This window comes from Erpetoichthys calabaricus, chromosome 3, assembly GCF_900747795.2.
Source record: "Erpetoichthys calabaricus chromosome 3, fErpCal1.3, whole genome shotgun sequence".
NCBI lineage: Eukaryota > Metazoa > Chordata > Cladistia > Polypteriformes > Polypteridae > Erpetoichthys > Erpetoichthys calabaricus.
The window spans coordinates 304,604,135-304,621,091 of NC_041396.2; the positions used below are offsets into that span (position 1 = coordinate 304,604,135).

Below are 16,957 nucleotides of genomic sequence, written 5' to 3' on the forward strand. Positions count from 1 at the left end.
GCATTCGTGTTTCCCTCTCTCATCTCGTGATGGTCCCAAGGATGTCACACCTAGTGGCACAATACAGATGTGCCCAGTGGCGCCAGTTCAGGAAGCCCATACATTAAGAGCCCAAGTCCTGCTTCCTAACTGAGGTGGTGCACCAGTCAGATTTAGACCCTCTCAGTCTTTTAAAACAAACCCTGCAAGCCCCACTGTGGAGTGGGCGTCATGGCTGGTGGACCCCCAGTTTGACCACAAAGTCCAGCTTTGTGCCTACTTGGTGGATCTCCTCTGGCTTGTGTACCCCTAAAGCGGCCTGTTCTTTGGCTCCTTTATGATGGCTGCCATCTTTGGTCACCTCATGCTGGCTCAGCGGGTGGTCATCTGTTGTGTGGGATGCGTCCCTCAGCCTGGAAGGTGTGTTATGAAAGCTGAAGCCCTTGAAGTGGATGCCAGCGCTTTTAGTGTGTGAATCCCAAAGCTTTAACGTATGTGCTGCCCTCAGGTAGTCACTGGTGGGCATGTTGAGCTCTGAAGGGTTAATTTATCCCTCCAGGTGGTCTGCTCAGCTTCCTCTCAAAAGCAGCTGGTGAAAGTGCACCTCTGCTCGTTTGCATGCCAGCCGCAGGGCGACACGCAAATCAGCCAGACCTTGTAAAAATGTGGAACTGGACACACACAGAGGTAAAGGGCAGCGCCACACCTGAGCGTGGAGGGGCCGTGCGGACCATCATGAAAGGCCCCTTGTTCTCTCCTGACCAAACTCATTTGCCTGTAATCTGACATCAGACATGTCACAGCAACGTGGTGAGCGATTGGCACCTGAATGAGCTCTGTTAGCGGGCACAACCCACAGAGTCACCCTACCACCTAACCAGTTGGAAGTGACAAGGGGGTGGGCATCCAGCATTCACTGCATGTGTGGGTCCACTTGTATGATGAGCGTCTCTGCTTTTTACCGTCCACATAACGTGTGCCTCGCCCCAAACATGCAAACTCATTCAAATCACCTTCATGATTGTCCCTTGAGAGTGCCGGCCATTCCAGTCTCTGCTGTCATCAAGACAGGGTGCCAGGCGTCATCCGCTGCCACTGCTGAGCACTTTCATCACAAGCTGTCCAGCCAGAGCCACGTCCAATGCTGTGACGCTGTACAGGCCGATAGAATAGAAGGTCCTCTGAGCAAAGTCCAGCCCTTGTGGTGAGTGTCCAGACGCCTTCAGCCACAGCATTAAACTGCCCCCCTGAGCTGCCCAGAGTGACCCCAACTTACTGAAGCCATGGCTCTCGCATTCAAGTCCATCACCAACAGCCCGGGCATCATCATCTGGAGGATCGAGGTAAGTGCGGACCTGTATGCTGGTCAGAGTAACCACCTGCTGAGGGGTTTGCTGGGGTCAGTCAGTCGACAGATGGCCCTGAAGTGAGTGACCCCTGAGACCTTCTGTTCTCTGTTGTTTGGTAGAAGATGGAGCTCGTCCAGGTGCCCCAGAAGGCTCTTGGGAATTTCTTTGAAGGAGATTGTTATGTGCTGCTGGCGGTAAGTAAGTGACCAGTGGACTGGTCAGTGGGTGTGGGGTCAAGGTGTGCCTGTGCAAAAGCTGGCTATCTGTTATATAGCGCCTTTCATATATACCTATCTATTCATCTAGTATATAGTGCCTTTTCATATCTATCATATAGTGCTTTTCTATCTATCTATCTATCTATCTATCTATCTATCTATCTATCTATCTATCAGTTATATAGTGCCTTTCATATCTATCTATCTATCTATTTATCTATCAGTTATATAGTGCCTTTCATATCTATCTATCTATCTATCTATCTATCTATCTATCTATCTATCTATCTATCTATCTATCTATATAGTGCCTTTCATATCTATCTATCTATCTATCTATCTATCTATCTATCTATCTATCTATCTATCTATCTATCTATCTATCTATCTATATAGTGCCTTTCATATCTATCTATCTATCTATCTATCTATCTATCTATCTATCTATCTATCAGTTATATAGTGCCTTTCATATCTATCTATCTATCTATCTATCTATCTATCTATCTATCTATCTATCTATCTATCTATCTATCTATATAGTGCCTTTCATATCTATCTATCTATCTATCTATCTATCTATCTATCTATCTATCTATCTATCTATCTATCTATCTATCTAGTGCCTTTCATATCTATCTATCTATCTATCTATCTATCTATCTATCTATCTATCTATCTATCTATCTATCTATCTATATAGTGCCTTTCATATCTATCTATCTATCTATCTATCTATCTATCTATCTATCTATCTATCTATCTATCAATTATATAGTGCCTTTCATATCTATCTATCTATCTATCTATCTATCTATCTATCTATCAGTTATATATTGCCTTTCATATCTATCTATCATATAGTGCCTTTCACTAGCAATAATGCTGGAGTGTGGTGAGGTGCTGCATGTCGATTACTAAAAATTTCGCAGGACTCGATGCTGAGTGGGCTGTGTGTCCATCAGGGACGGCTATGGCAGTGAAAGCCGTTTGTGTGGTGGTCTTCTAGAGATGGACGCAGTGCTGTGTAATGGTGGTCTCTCCTCGGGCCCCCCGTGCTGCTCATCTGTGAGTGTGCCCTGCCTTGTATCTGTAGTGTTTATAGGGGACCCGTTAACAGGTCAGAATGCCAATGTGGACCCGGTGAGCCTGATGTCGCGTGTTGGGTGTGGCGACTCAGATTTGTGTAACGTGTGTGTGTGCGGGTGTCGTGTTCTGTAAGAGCAGTTGGTGTGCGTTTGGGGTTGCATGACAGGCAGCGTGAACGCAGACTTGTTTGTGGGTACCGCAGTGGTCAGCAGTGAGGCGTTGCGTGGCCGTTGTTTCTGCGTGGACGTGACGGGCTGCTGCTGTGTAGCAGGCGTGTGTCGTGGATGAATGGCAGGACAGAAGTGAGACTGCAGCCTGACGTCTGTCATAATGAAGTCTTGTGCAGCATCTCTGTGACCGGGCACACTTTTTTGAGTGTACAGCCAAGGCGTTAAGACACAAGTGTGCAGGTGAAGCGTCTTTGGGGTATTACAGGTGTGTTTCACATCGACAGTTAATGCATATTGCGGGTGGGACGTGGTGGGCAGTTGTAAATGTGCTATTTATGTGCTATTTCTGTGTGTGGGCATAACAGGTCAATATGTGTGTGTGGAGGAGAAGGAATTGTGTGGCAGGCGTGTATGATTGTGTAGAAGGTGTGGAGCTGCGCGTACATCGCTGGGCGAGTAGTGGAGGTGTGAAGTAAGAGCTGCGCCGGTCAGATGTGCAGGTGAGGTTGTGTATGAGTGTGTGTGTGTGTCGGGGGGGGGGGGGGGGGGGGGGTAGGCATTCGGACTAGAATTGTTACAGGTCCGTGTTCAGAGTGTCTGTGAGGGGTCAGTTGTATGACGTGTTCAAGTGTAGCCCCTGTGTGTGTGTGCATTGTTGTGGATGAACGGAGTAGCTACTGGCGCGCGCGTGCGCGTGTGTGTCTGTGCGCGTGTGTGGTTGACGTCACTGTGCCGATTGTGAAGCTGTTCTGTGTCTCCATGTCGCGCGCCCGTGTGTGTGTGTGTGTGTGTGAACAGCAGCAGACACTATGTGGCCTTGTCCGACGCTGTGGGCCGAGTGTCATGGAGATGTTCCCCCTGATTTCCTAGAAGGATTTTGCTCGAATTCGACGTCAAACATTAACGCCGCCGGTCAGCTCCCCAGTGGCTTTGTGAGTTTTATTTGCGTTAACAATCCTGACTGAAATCCAGACAGCAAACTTGTGAAATGTGCCGATCACACAAAAACGGAACAGACGACAAATAGACGGAGGAGTCGGCGGTCTTCAAAAGGGGACAAACAGCTGGACGAGGCAATTGATTGTCAATGAGGGTCAAAGGGCCACCGAGGGGTGGGGGGGGGGGGGCAAAGATAAATACAAGAACAAAACCAGCGGACTGCTGCGGTTACCTGAGCCCGATGTTTGGTGGTCTCATAGAGAAGAGCCCCGAAAAGTGTCTGCTTGTGACGTAAACGACACACACACTCGGTCAGTGACTGGCATCAGGGGCTCCCTTGAAGTCTGAGGTACCAACGGACCCCCCCCCCCACACACACAAATCCCGACTTTAGCAAACATTCCCACATTTCTTTACAGTTCACCCGTTTCAATGCCCGCCGTGGTGACACCTGCTGTAAAAAACAGAGAAGTGCACTTGGGTGGAACTCAGAGGTAGCCACCTTATGTCACCGCTGCCACCAAGTGAGGTCATCATAGACTTACTGCGAATATTAATCAGCGTGCTGGGAAATTCCCTCATGTGTGGGCGCCATTGGCACTGAGGGGTCCTACTGTTAATTATTCCGTTTTTGAAAGTCAAACATTCATTGAGCAAAAATGAAGCAGTGCATGATGCCCAGAAAGTACCCAGTCGAGGCCAAATGATGGCTGTCAAGCTAACCCTGCCAAGCCACAATGGAAGGCTGGCACTGCCCGCTTGGTGACATTGCACGTGAGATGTCGTCGCATGAAGGGGATGCTCCCTCAGCTCACCTACCCCCCCAAAAAACTCCAAGGAACACCAAGGAAATGAAAAATATGAAGACAAGAAATGATGAATTATGACAAAAAGGCAGCAATACAGAATGGCGCTGGGCTTTGGAGACGTTGGTATAAATCTCCATCTCCATCTCCCACCACAGGATATCCTGTCCACTCAGCGCCACCCTCACTTCAACTGGCATACTTTAAGGGTCTGCCTGGTATTACCTCAGGGGGGCAACCAGACTACCATGTCCAAGGTCAAAAAACACCCCAAGAAGATCCTGGTGAAACTCCTCTTAGTGCCCCCTGCATCTCTGGACCACCCGCCCACCTACTAATATTGTGCCAGGCAACCCCTGGGATAATTATTCATGATATTGGGGGAGAGAGAGAGACATATGCTAGGTGACAAGTTCCCCTGCCAGGGCCTAATGGCCATGGTGGGCTTTGGACCCTCTGCCCCTTGTCTACCAGACTACTGGACTTGCACAAGTGTCCCAGGAGTCATTGCTCCAGAGCTTCGCATACAATACTGGTGTTGAATTGCCTGCTATCAACAGTGGCCCATTTTCACTGGCACTGAAAGCGCTGCCAGCGGATGTGCCACCTGGGTATCTAGAGCCGTTCCAGTCCCTATCGGACCCCCCTTTTACCTTTACATGAGGCGAACTAGAAAGTGGAAAACACAATTTTATTTGTGAGAGTACAATAATGTGGCATAGCATTAACCTTCTCAAACCTATCGTGGTGGCTACCAAGGCAGGAATCAGGCCATCATGGGATGCCAGTCCATCACAGTCACACACACACACACCAATCAACCTAAGAAGCCCATAATTAGAAACCTAGCAGGAAATTCCATAAGAAGAACATAAGAAGTCCACACAGACATCCACCTCGGTGCCACTCCTGTGCCTGCATGCATTCGTCTCACACCACATTTGGTTGCCCTGCCTCTCCTTTCACTTTCTTACTAATTCTTGAACCTTTCACTCGCCATTTCCTGATGTGTTGGTCTAACTGGGCTGCCCTGTGCCCACTGACTGGTTCCAACTCCAACAGGCCAGCTCAGCTTTAAACTCCCTCCAGTATGTGGGAGTGGATCAGAGGGCTGTGACTGGCACACCTGCCATTGAGTGCACACAAGGGGCATTCTGTCCACCCGCTGAAGCCGTGCAGGCCTGTCAGGACTCGAAGCGTTTTCTCTCTATTGTATTATAAAAGTTTTCCGTCGTGTCCACGTTATTCAGCCCTGACCACGCCCCCTCCACACCGCTCGCCCAATCATTACTCCTGCTGTGCACATCCTCTCTCCGGACCACCGTGTGGCACCTCGCCCTTCGACGCAGTCGGTTGTAATGGCAAAGCAGAAAAGCAAATCATCTGTTCAAGAACATCACATTGTAACAGTGGCAAGAGCTGAGAAAAGAAAAGGAACAAAAAAGAGCGGCGTAGAATAAAAATCAAGAACAAAGAGAACCATTCAATAAACGTGAAAGAGAAAAACATCCTGAACAATAGGCGGACAGAAAGGCAAACAAGTTAGAGAATAAAGTCATTCATAATATTGTTTTTGATGAGGCGTTCATGTAATTTAATTTTTTATCCATCCATCCATCCATTAACCAACCTGCTATCTCCTATTTACAGGGTCACGGGGGTCTACTGGAGCCGATCCCAGCCAACACAGGGCGCAAGGCAGGAAACAAACCCCGGGCAGGGTGCCAGCCCACCGCAGGGCACACACACACACACACACACACACCAACACACCAAGCACAATTTAGGACCGCCAATGCACCTAACCTGCATGTCTTTGGACTGTGGGAGGAAACCGGCGAGAACACGGGGAGAACATGCAAACTCCACGCAGGGAGGACCCGGGAAGAGAACCTCAGGTCTCCTTACTGCTACCACAGTGCCACCCATTTCATTTTTACTTTCCTTTTTATTACATTTTACTTTTCTATGAATTTCCTCTTGGGATTAATAAAGTATCTATCTATCTATCTATCTATCTATCTATCTATCTATCTATCTATCTATCTATCTATCTATCTATCTATCTATCTATCTATCTATCTATCTATTATATAGTGTCTTTCACTTCTATCTATCTATCTATCTATCTATCTATCTATCTATCTATCTATCTATCTATCTATCTATCTATCTATCTATCTATCTATCTATCTATTATATAGTGCCTTTCACTTCTATCTATCTATCTATCTATCTATCTATCTATCTATCTATCTATCTATCTATCTATCTATCTATCTATTATATAGTGCCTTTCACTTCTATCTATCTATCTATCTATCTATCTATCTATCTATCTATCTATCTATCTATCTATCTATCTATCTATCTATCTATTATATAGTGCCTTTCACTTCTATCTATCTATCTATCTATCTATCTATCTATCTATCTATCTATCTATCTATCTATCTATCTATCTATTATATAGTGCCTTTCACTTCTATCTATCTATCTATCTATCTATCTATCTATCTATCTATCTATCTATCTATCTATCTATCTATCTATCTATCTATCTATCTATCTATCTATCTATTATATAGTGCCTTTCACTTCTATCTATCATCTATCTATCTATTATATAGCACCTTTCACTTCTATCTATCTATCTATCTATCTATCTATCTATCTATCTATCTATCTATCTATCTATTATATAGTGCCTTTCACTTCTATCTATCTATCTATCTATCTATCTATCTATCTATCTATCTATCTATCTATCTATCTATCTATCTATCTATTATATAGTGCCTTTCACTTCTATCTATCATCTATCTATCTATGTTTTCTTATTCATTGGTATTTAAAATAGACAGTTGTAGTGACAAACTCAAGTAACGCATTTATAATAACTAAGGACCAAACTGTCTTCTTCTCGCACCCCGCATACTCTTCTATATACCAACTCTTTAAACACAATCGCTTTCTCTAATGGACGGGCATCCCGACACCCTTCAGGTGGCTCACCCGTGAGATAGTGGGTGCCCTGGGGGCTGGTGAGTGAAGCGGGCAGAGGGCACAGCCCCCTAGTGTTAGAAATGAATGCTTCTGGGCAGGTTTGGCACAGGCTGCTTTGTTTTCCTGCTTTTTATTGTATTTGTTTTGTTAGGATATTTCACTTTTTAATTCTGCTCTTATTTTACCGAGAGACCATCTCACTTTATTCGGTAGACTCTCGTGCCGTTTATATCATTTGTTAATATTTTTATTGTGTTTTTGGCTTCCACATCGCCATTTTGGATGCTTGCTACTGGTCGACCGTCTATGAGCTACGTCAGGCCCGGTCTTAGGTATTATGGGACCCTAGGCGAAAGGGGGGTCCAGGGGCCCCCTGGAAGCTCTGCGAAATGCGTGAAAATTAGACCAAGGAGACTTTTTTTGTAATGTTACAAGGTCATCACCCTGCGTCCCTTTTTCGCCCGGAGTAGTTAGCTGCTACAATTTAGCCAGTTTGAACTGTTTCCACTGGGCACCACGTGGTGATATGTAGCTAAGCCCAGCTTACTTTTTTTGTATTTTTTCTTTTTTTAGTTTTTTTGTCCCTTTTTATTTTTTGGGATATTTGAAACTTTTGGAATGCATTGCGAGGGGAGGGGCGGGCCGGGGGCCTGGCCCCCCGGACGCCGGGGCCCTAGGCGGTCGCCTACTTTGCCTATGCCTAAGGCCGGGCCTGGCTACGTCTCCCAGCTGCTGGTCTCGTAGTCGTGGTCACTTCATCTGACGTCTCTCTCAAGACCTCCTGTTGCTGCAAAACCATCAAGTCGAGTTCTGAAGGTCCCTAAAGTCCTTGTGTCCACCACACTACTTGGTCACTTACTCCAGGTGTCTGTGGCTCTTTGTGTGAAGATTAACTTCCTAATGATTGTGTGACATTCGCCCTTCACAAGTTTCCAGCTGTGTCCCCGTGTTCTTGATGAACTAATTTTTAAAGTCACCGTCTGATCCACTCCACTGATACCCTTCCTCATTTTAAACACGTCAGTCAGGTCTCCTCTTCATCTCTGTAAAGGCTCAGCTCTTTTAATCTTCATAACTCACCCCCTGAGCCCTCAATCAGCCTCATCGCTCTTTTCTGGACCTTTCCTTGTGCTGCTGTGTCTTTATGGAGTCATAAACTGCACACAGGACTCCAGATGAGGCCTCACCAGTGTGTTATAAAGACTTGAGCAGACCCTCCTGTGACTTGTACTCCACACATCATGGCGCTATATAACCTGACATTCTGTTAGCCTTCTTAATGGCTTCTGAACACTGTCTGTCTGATAGTCCACTACAACTCCTAACTCCTTTTCATAAGATGGACTCTCGATGTTCAGACCTCCCATTGTGTATTCCAACCTAAACCTGGAGACCACAATTGCACCCAGGACTCCAGAGGAGGTCTCACCAGTACATTTTAAAGGTTGAGCAGAACCTCCTGTGACTTGTACTGCATACATCAAGGCGCTATATAACCTGACATTCTGTTAGCCTTCTTAATGTGTTCTGAACACTGTCTGACAGTCGATAGCTTAGAGTCCACTAAGTCCTTCTCATAAGGTGGACTCTCAATTTTCCGACCCCCCCATTGTGTATTCAGACCTCACATTTTGATTTCCTATCTGTCTTTACATTTACTGACATTAAATTTCATCCTCCACAAATCTGCCCAAGCCTGTATGCTGTCCAAGTCCTTCTGTGATGATATAACAGATTCCAAATTATCTGCTAATCCACCTATCTTGGTATCATCTGCCAACTTCACCAGCTTGTTCCTTATATTCCTATCTAAATCATTTATATTTATTAAGAATAGCAGCAGTCCCAGCACTGCCCCCTGCTGGTCACCACTCTTAACATCACCCAATTCTGATGAGGCTCCTCACACCATCTCCCTCTGCTTTCTGTGTCCTGAGCCAATTCTGCACCCCACCTACACACCACACCCTGAACTCACACTTCTTTTAGTTTGATGCAATCTCTCGGGTGGCACCTTATCAAATGCTTTCTGACAATCCAGATCAATATCATTCACTTATTCAATATTCAGTCACTCTTTTTATATAATGGGTTGATATTTGCTATTTTCCAGTCCTTCAGAATCTCTCCAGTGCCCAGTGACTTCCTATTCATATGTGTCATGTGTTTGTATCTGTACCCGCTGGCCTCCTTAAGCACTCTGTGGTAAATCTGATCTCGTCCTGGGGCCTAATGTATAAACGGTGTGTAAACACAAAAATGTTGCGTACTCCCGTTTCCACGTTCAAATCGCGATGTACAAAACCTAAACTTGGCGTAAAGCCACGCACATTTCCATGGTAGCTCATACCCTGTCGTATGCAAGTTCTCTGCACTTGGTTTTGCAGACTGGCGGCACCCAGGGTCAAAGCAGTGCTACTGTTCCTGTGTGGTTTCCCTTTCATTTTTAGATCCACATCCCTGACGTGGCTTTATAAATACACTGAAACTAACCGCATATTGTTTATTAGTTTTAATGCATCTGATTGTAATTAACCCTGTAACAATATAATGGTCCACAGAATGGCCAAACTATTCTAAATACAATAGCTGCTTTAGCGTTGTTACTCTCACTGCACCTTCTTCTTCTTCTGTCAGCTGCTCCCGTTAGGTGTTGCCACAGCTGATCATCTTTTCCCACATTACTCTCACTGCACCACTCGGAGTATTTATATCACTGTATCTGAGTGGGGAATCACAGCTCTACAGCAGCTGATTGGATTATCTGTATACAGCATCAAGCACATGCTGCCTCATGCATGCGCACAGTCTGTTTGAACTTCTCCCATACGACAGACATTTCAGAGCCTCTCCTGTTCGGAGCTCACGGTCACAAACAGTTTCATCCCAAGAACTCTAAACACACTCAATCAGTCCATCAAGTGCTCCTTGTAGACCTGTTTCCGACTTATAAGTACAATCACCTCACTGGAAACTTGCGAAATAGTTATAATATTGCACAACCTGAGTCACTTTATAAAGCGTGTATTTACATATAATGACGATATCATTTTTAAGATAAAATGCAGCAAAATATGTTAATTATATTATACAGATGAAACTTTAACTACATGGCGAATTGAGTGATAAGCGATGATGATGTGAATGGTCATCAGAACGTCAACACAGATTGTGAAACTGAGGCCATACGGTGCTGGGCGAAGTGAACCGCCGTCACACGTTGACACAGTCACATGAGCTAAAAGGCAAAATGGTCAAATGGACACGAAAGAAAAGAACGTGAGCCCCCCTAAGCGCTGCTCACAATGCACCAAACTGTCAATGTCACAAAGTCACTACGCCTTGCACTGTGGTGGCCTACAATAACACAAGGGGCACGTTGATGGTGCGGATCAGACCCGGACACTCTACCGTATCATCCGCAAGAAACAAAAAAAGTGTCCCGATGGTGACATCTGGCAGTGCGTTGGTGACAGTCTCAAAACGCGTCACTCGATGGACGTGAACTAAATCTGCTGCAGTACAGCAGGGGACACTCGCCAGGCCCCTCCTATTGTATTCACGTTTCACTGTTTACGTGTTTCTGTTATTTCGTCATCACATTCTTTATTATTGGGGGGAAAAAAATGCAACGTTTGTGAGTCGTTACAAGTGGCTACGACGTAAGCAACGGTAGTAAAGTGCACCGCGTAACGTCCCGTGGACATCCATACAGGTGAAGTTCATCTGACCCCCACCATCCCCACCCACACACACACACGGCAATATGACATTCTGCCAATTTTTACATCCCTTGACATACCCCATCCCACCCCTTACTGACAAGCAGACTTGAAACCAAAGTTTGAATCCACGGACATGATAATCAGTTTGACGGAATAAACAATTTATGTTGAAACTGCAGAGAAAGTTAATGAAATTCACAAAACTGGAGAAATGTCCCATGAAAGTCTGCCGCTGTTGGGTGTCTTCCACTGCCTTCCTTCTCAGACTGTGATTGGGTCACTCCTGCCCTGGACATCCCCCTTCAGCTGGTGGTCATCTTGACCAAGAAAAACACGTCAGCTGGCTCCGCCCCTTAAGTAGGTCTGAAGCCTTGTCAGGAAGCCCCACCCCCTTAAAAAGGCCCCAGAAGAAGCAGTGTCAGGAAACTCCACCCACTTAGATAGACCTTAGGCAAAGCAGTGTCAGCTGGCCCCGCCCCTTTACATAGGCCTCAAGGCCCCGCCCCCTCAGGCTCAACATTAGCACTATTAAAGAGAGAAATGGAATTAACATAATGAACAATTACAAGCTAGTTAAACAACAGCAATAAAGACAAAACAGATTATCAAACAAAAGAACTTAAAATTGACATTAAAAAAAATCACAAAATAAGCAAGAAAATCAGAAAATGAAACTAAAAGAACTCCCCCCCCGGTTTAAGTCTGAGGACCCTCTTCTAAAGCAGTTAGCACTGTGGCGCCAGGCCTTGCACTTCAGCACTGGACAAACAAGTTACTGATTTAGCGGGCACTTGTCTGGCCAGAGGACAGGCAGGTCTGTATGCCCGTTCAGCACTATGCAGCATGTAACGCTGAATGTTTTGTCCCCTCTGGTGGCACTGTGTATTCCTTTGCCCCCCCAGACTCGCAAGTCCGGCTCCATTCTCGCCTACGACATCCACTATTGGATTGGGCCTGGAGTCCCTCTCAAGATGAGCAGGGGGGCAGCTGCCATCTACAGCACCCAACTGGATGACCACCTCGGGGGCAGTCCTGTTCAGCACCGTGAGGTCCAAGGATACGAATCGGACAGCTTCAAGGGCTACTTCAAACAGGGATAATGTGAGTGCAGAGCGAGTGCCCGGTGTGCTCGTCGCCTGCTGTCATTCCCACTGAGTCTGCCTCTCGGTGCTTTGCAGCTACAAGAAGGGTGGCGTGGCATCGGGCATGAAGCACGTGGAGACCAACAGCTACAACACCAGACGGCTGCTGCATGTCAAGGGCAAGAGGAACGTCCAGGCTAGAGAGGTCAGTTGGGCAATCGGAGGGCTGTGGCTGTGACAACAAGGGACTTGAGTGACATCTCTGTCCTGTCTGCCTGCCTGCAGGTGGCACTGTCCTGGGAAAGCTTTAACTTGGGTGACGTCTTCCTACTGGACATCGGAAAGTCTATCATTCAGTGGAATGGCCCAGACAGCAACAAGCAAGAGCGCCTCAAGGTACTGGCCTGGCACACAAGCACTGGTCAAGGGGGCCCAGACATGTGCCAACTTTGTGTTCTCACTCTTAAACAGGGCATGCAGCTGGCAAAGGACATACGTGACCGGGAGCGAGGGGTGGAAGGGCAGAGATCCGCGCGGTGGAGGGGGACAGCGAATCCAAGAACTCGGCACTCCATGGAAATCCTGAAAAGTGTGCTTGGTGAGCGATCTAGACAGTTGGATCCTGCCACCCCCTGATGAGCTGGCTGACCAGCAGCAGAAGGCCAACATCACCCTGTACCAGTGAGTAGCCGCCAGCCCGCCGGTGTGCGTGTTGTCCTACGAGTGGCCACGCTTTGACCTGCTCGCTTGTTCTGTAGTGTTTCCGATGCTGGAGGGCAGATGACCGTCACCGAGGTTGCTGCCAGACCACTCGTCCAGGAGATGCTGAACCACGAGGTGAGTGCTCAGGAGAGGGGGCTCATGGGTCATTGGCTGTCTTTGGTGTGTACCTTTCATGCCCATGCTGGACGTCTTTTGCAGGACTGCTATATCCTGGACCAGGGGGGCCTTCACATCTTTGTCTGGAAGGGGAAGGGGTCAAACAAAGAGGAGAAGAGGAAGGCCATGTCACGGGCATTGGTAAGAAGCTGGGCATCCCCTGTAGGTACAAGAACAAGATGATACCCATCAGTTTCCTCCTCCTCCTCCTTCTTTCTTCTTCCATGTGGGGTCAAGGTGCTTGATCAACCTTCTCCGTACTCCTTGGTCCTACTCCCCAGTCAGACCCTTATCCTAATCCCTAGGAATTAACACATTTTCTTCATCATTTTCTTCTTCCCTTTCTAGGAGTTCATCAAGCTCAAGGGCTATGCAACGACCATCAATGTGGAAACGGTCAATGATGGGGCAGAGCCCAGCCATGTTCAAGCAGCTCTTTCAGAAATGGTCATTTAAGGAGCAGACAGTGGGTTTGGGCAAAACGTACACCGTGGGTAAAGTGGGTAAGTGGTGGTCTGGAGCGTTTCTGGACTTGGTTGGCACATTCTGGACAGTACTGTAGACAGCTGGACCTCCAGGAGCCTTCTGAGTTGTCAAGCTTCTTTCAGATGTCTCAGACGCTGGTGGACCCCTACCTGTACTGCCCGCCGTCCCACTGGCATGTTTAACTGCTTGTGTCCCTTTGTCCCTCTACAGCGATCGTCACTCAGGAGAAGTTTTGACGTCAGCCTCCTACATGCCAAGCCGGTGGTGGCGGCACAGGAGCGGTTGGTGGATGATGGAAAAGGGAAAGTTGACGTGAGTGATCGTCCTGTGCTGCTGCTGCTCTCTATGCCGTGTGGCCCATTGTGCCAGTTCACTCCATCTCGGACTATCTTGGCAGATCTGGCGGATTGAAAAACTGGAGCTGGCGCCCATTGCGCAGGAATGGCATGGATTCTTCTACGGCGGGTGACTGCTACCTGGTGCTGTACACCTATGTGATTAATGGTCGGGAGAGCTACATCCTCTACATCTGGCAGGTGACGTGGCAAAGACTGGCACCTGTTGGTCCTTGGTTGTCAGTGCCTGCCTCCACCGACTCCTTGTAATTTAAAGGTGGACCCTGCAGGGTGCCTTCTCTGAGGTTTGCATCATGGTCATGGTTATGGACTGGCAGTGAGTGGGCAGTCAATGAGAAATCACTAAAAATGATATTTTGAGAGTATTTTGGCATTTAGTTGCCCTCCCTTCATGTCCAAATGCCACTATGATGGGTGCCCCTGTTTCCTTTACCCGATGGTGGTGGGTACACTGTTCTAAACTGGTCTTATCCTTATTTTCCCCCTCCAGGGGTCGCCATGCCACCCAAGATGAACTTGCAGCGTCTGCCTATCAGGCAGTGAGTCTGGACCAGAAGTACGGTGGGCATGCCTGTTCAGGTGCGGGTCACTATGGGCAAGGAACCCCGGCATTTTCATGTCCATGTTCAAGGGCAAGATGGTTGTTTTTGAGGTGAGTTTCCTTTAAGCGACTCCTTACCTTCCTCGATCTACTGGAAAACAAGGGGACACGGTCCGGCGGCCCTCCTGCGATTTGAGGTGGGCACTAAATATTCAAAGTCTCAAGCCTGTCCACTGACCAGTCGCCTGCTCCACAGGGTGGAACCTCTCGGAAGAAGAGTTCAGAGCCGGAGCCACCCGTACGTCTCTCTTCCAGGTACACGGCAGCGACTCGTACACCACCAAGGCCATCGAAGTGCCCCAACTTTGCCGCTTCTCTCAACTCCAATGACGTCTTCCTGCTCAAGCATCAGGCTGGCTGCTTCATCTGGTGTGGGAAGGTGAGATGCCTGCCAGGCATTGGCCCCAAAGGCTCGGTGCCCTGTGCGTGTGCTCATTGCCCAACCTGTCCACCAGGGGTCGAGTGGCGATGAAAGGCAGGATGGCCAAGCAACTCACCTCGGTGCTGTCCAGGGACTCGGAGATCATTGCAGAGGGCATGGAGCCCAAGTGAATTCTGGGAGCTCCTGGGTGGAAAGACAACATACGCCAATGACAAACGGTATAAAAACGTGGAGTGTGCCAGCGGTGTGCCCACCTGTGGCAGTGCCTGGTCACTCACCATCTGTTGTGGCTCTGATTGGCAGGCTGCAGCAGGAGGGAGGTGCCCGACTATCCGCCGGCCGCCTGTTTGAATGCTCCAATAAGACGGGCCGCTTCATCGTTACCGAGGTGACCAACTTCACCCAGGATGACCTGCTGGAGGATGACATCATGCTGTTGGACACCTGGGACCAGGTTAAGGGTGGCGCGGGGAGGCGAGGGAGGGCGGGCAGGCAGAGACTCAGCTGGCACGTCTCTTCTTTAGATCTTCCTGTGGATTGGGAAAGAGTCCAACGAGGTGGAGCAGAGGGCTTCTCTGGACACGGCCCAGGAGTACCTCCCTCACCCACCCCGCCAACAGGGACCGTGGGCACCCCCCTCATCGCATCAAGCAGGGCTTTGAGCCGCCCACCTTCACCGGCTGGTTTCTTGCCTGGGAACCCGAAGTGGAGCGTAAGTGAGCTCAGACCTGGGTTCCGGTGGGCACAGCGTTAGACCACCCTGGTGGGCATCAGTACATGTTTCACCGTGATAGCAGGGTTCAATTACCCAGGCTGGTCCCTTTGTGCATGTGAAAGTGCCCTGTGATGGACTGGCGACACCATTCACCGATTGGTGCAGATGTGCCAGTTAGTTGGGGTCTGTCAGTGTGCCATTCATTACGCCCGATGCCACCAGAGTAAGGAGGGCTTAAAATATGAACAGTAGATCACTGGTTCAAGTGGTCAGTCGTATGTTCTCATGGTGGATGTTGGTTCAGTTTTAAAGTTTACCATAATGTGCTTGATGAGGGCAGCCTGCCTCACCAGTATTAATACCAGGTGGCATGGGCACAAGTCCTCCACCCTCTTTGCAGGCACCCCTGGTTGGATCTGAGGTGACAGACATGGGACATTATCTGGACTGCTGTTTACTTGGGTATCTCAATAATGGGGGGGGTCACCATTGGGCACAATGCTTTCTGCGCCCAAAGTGGGGGTCCTGGTGGGCTGACTGGCACTCTCATTCCTCCAACTTTTGCCTACAGGGAGGAAAGTCCTATAGCAGCTGAAGAAGGAGCTGGGGTCTGCCGCCTCTCAGATTACCGTGGTGAGTAAAGGGCAGGTGGCACATGTGGACTTGCCAAGCACAGTGGGTGGTGACCCTCTTGTGCCCATCTCTCTCGACAGGACCTGCATCAATCTCAGGTTTCGCCTTCTGCCGCCAGTGAAGCGCATAAGTGCTACTCGCCCCGAAATGCTCATCAATAAGCAGAAACACGAGCTGCCCATCGGGGTCAGTCCAGGAGAGCGGGAGGTAAGTGGCGTTTTGCGGGCACATGGAAGAGGGCAGTCGGACTTGGACCAACCAACCCATCCCTTTTCTGTCTAACAGAAACACCTCACTGATGAGGACTTCCTTGCCGTCTTTGGCATCACACGTGGCCAGTTTATCGCTCTGCCCTCCTGGAAGCAACTGCAGCTGAAGAAAAACAAAGGGCTGTTCTGAGGCCAGCGAGGAGACCCCCCCAATCGGGCAGGAGTGCCACCGAGCTACGGCCCACCACTTGGTGCATCCCTCCAAACTACCACTGATGTGCTGTAACGTAACCACCATGCCACCCAAATAAAAATCTTAACTTTGTTACCTTT

At 48.3% G+C, this 16,957-nt stretch overlaps 1 protein-coding gene across 1 annotated transcript; it reads left to right on the forward strand.

Annotated features, from left to right (window-relative positions):
* The first annotated feature begins 679 nt into the window (after positions 1-679).
* Positions 680-16,949, forward strand: avil (advillin). Its single transcript, XM_051924786.1, is given in 32 exon segments — positions 680-1,322; positions 1,448-1,522; positions 12,184-12,386; positions 12,460-12,568; positions 12,649-12,759; positions 12,835-12,870; positions 12,873-12,929; positions 12,931-12,993; positions 12,995-13,044; positions 13,122-13,200; positions 13,285-13,383; positions 13,591-13,656; positions 13,658-13,745; positions 13,939-13,958; positions 13,960-14,040; positions 14,126-14,191; positions 14,193-14,269; positions 14,575-14,653; positions 14,655-14,696; positions 14,698-14,736; positions 14,882-14,929; positions 14,932-14,991; positions 14,993-15,064; positions 15,141-15,161; positions 15,163-15,228; positions 15,230-15,285; positions 15,371-15,521; positions 15,592-15,666; positions 15,668-15,783; positions 16,380-16,415; positions 16,496-16,622; positions 16,701-16,949. Coding segments are annotated over 32 exon segments (2,442 nt in total). The 5' UTR covers positions 680-1,262; the 3' UTR covers positions 16,815-16,949.
* The last annotated feature ends 8 nt before the right edge of the window (positions 16,950-16,957 follow it).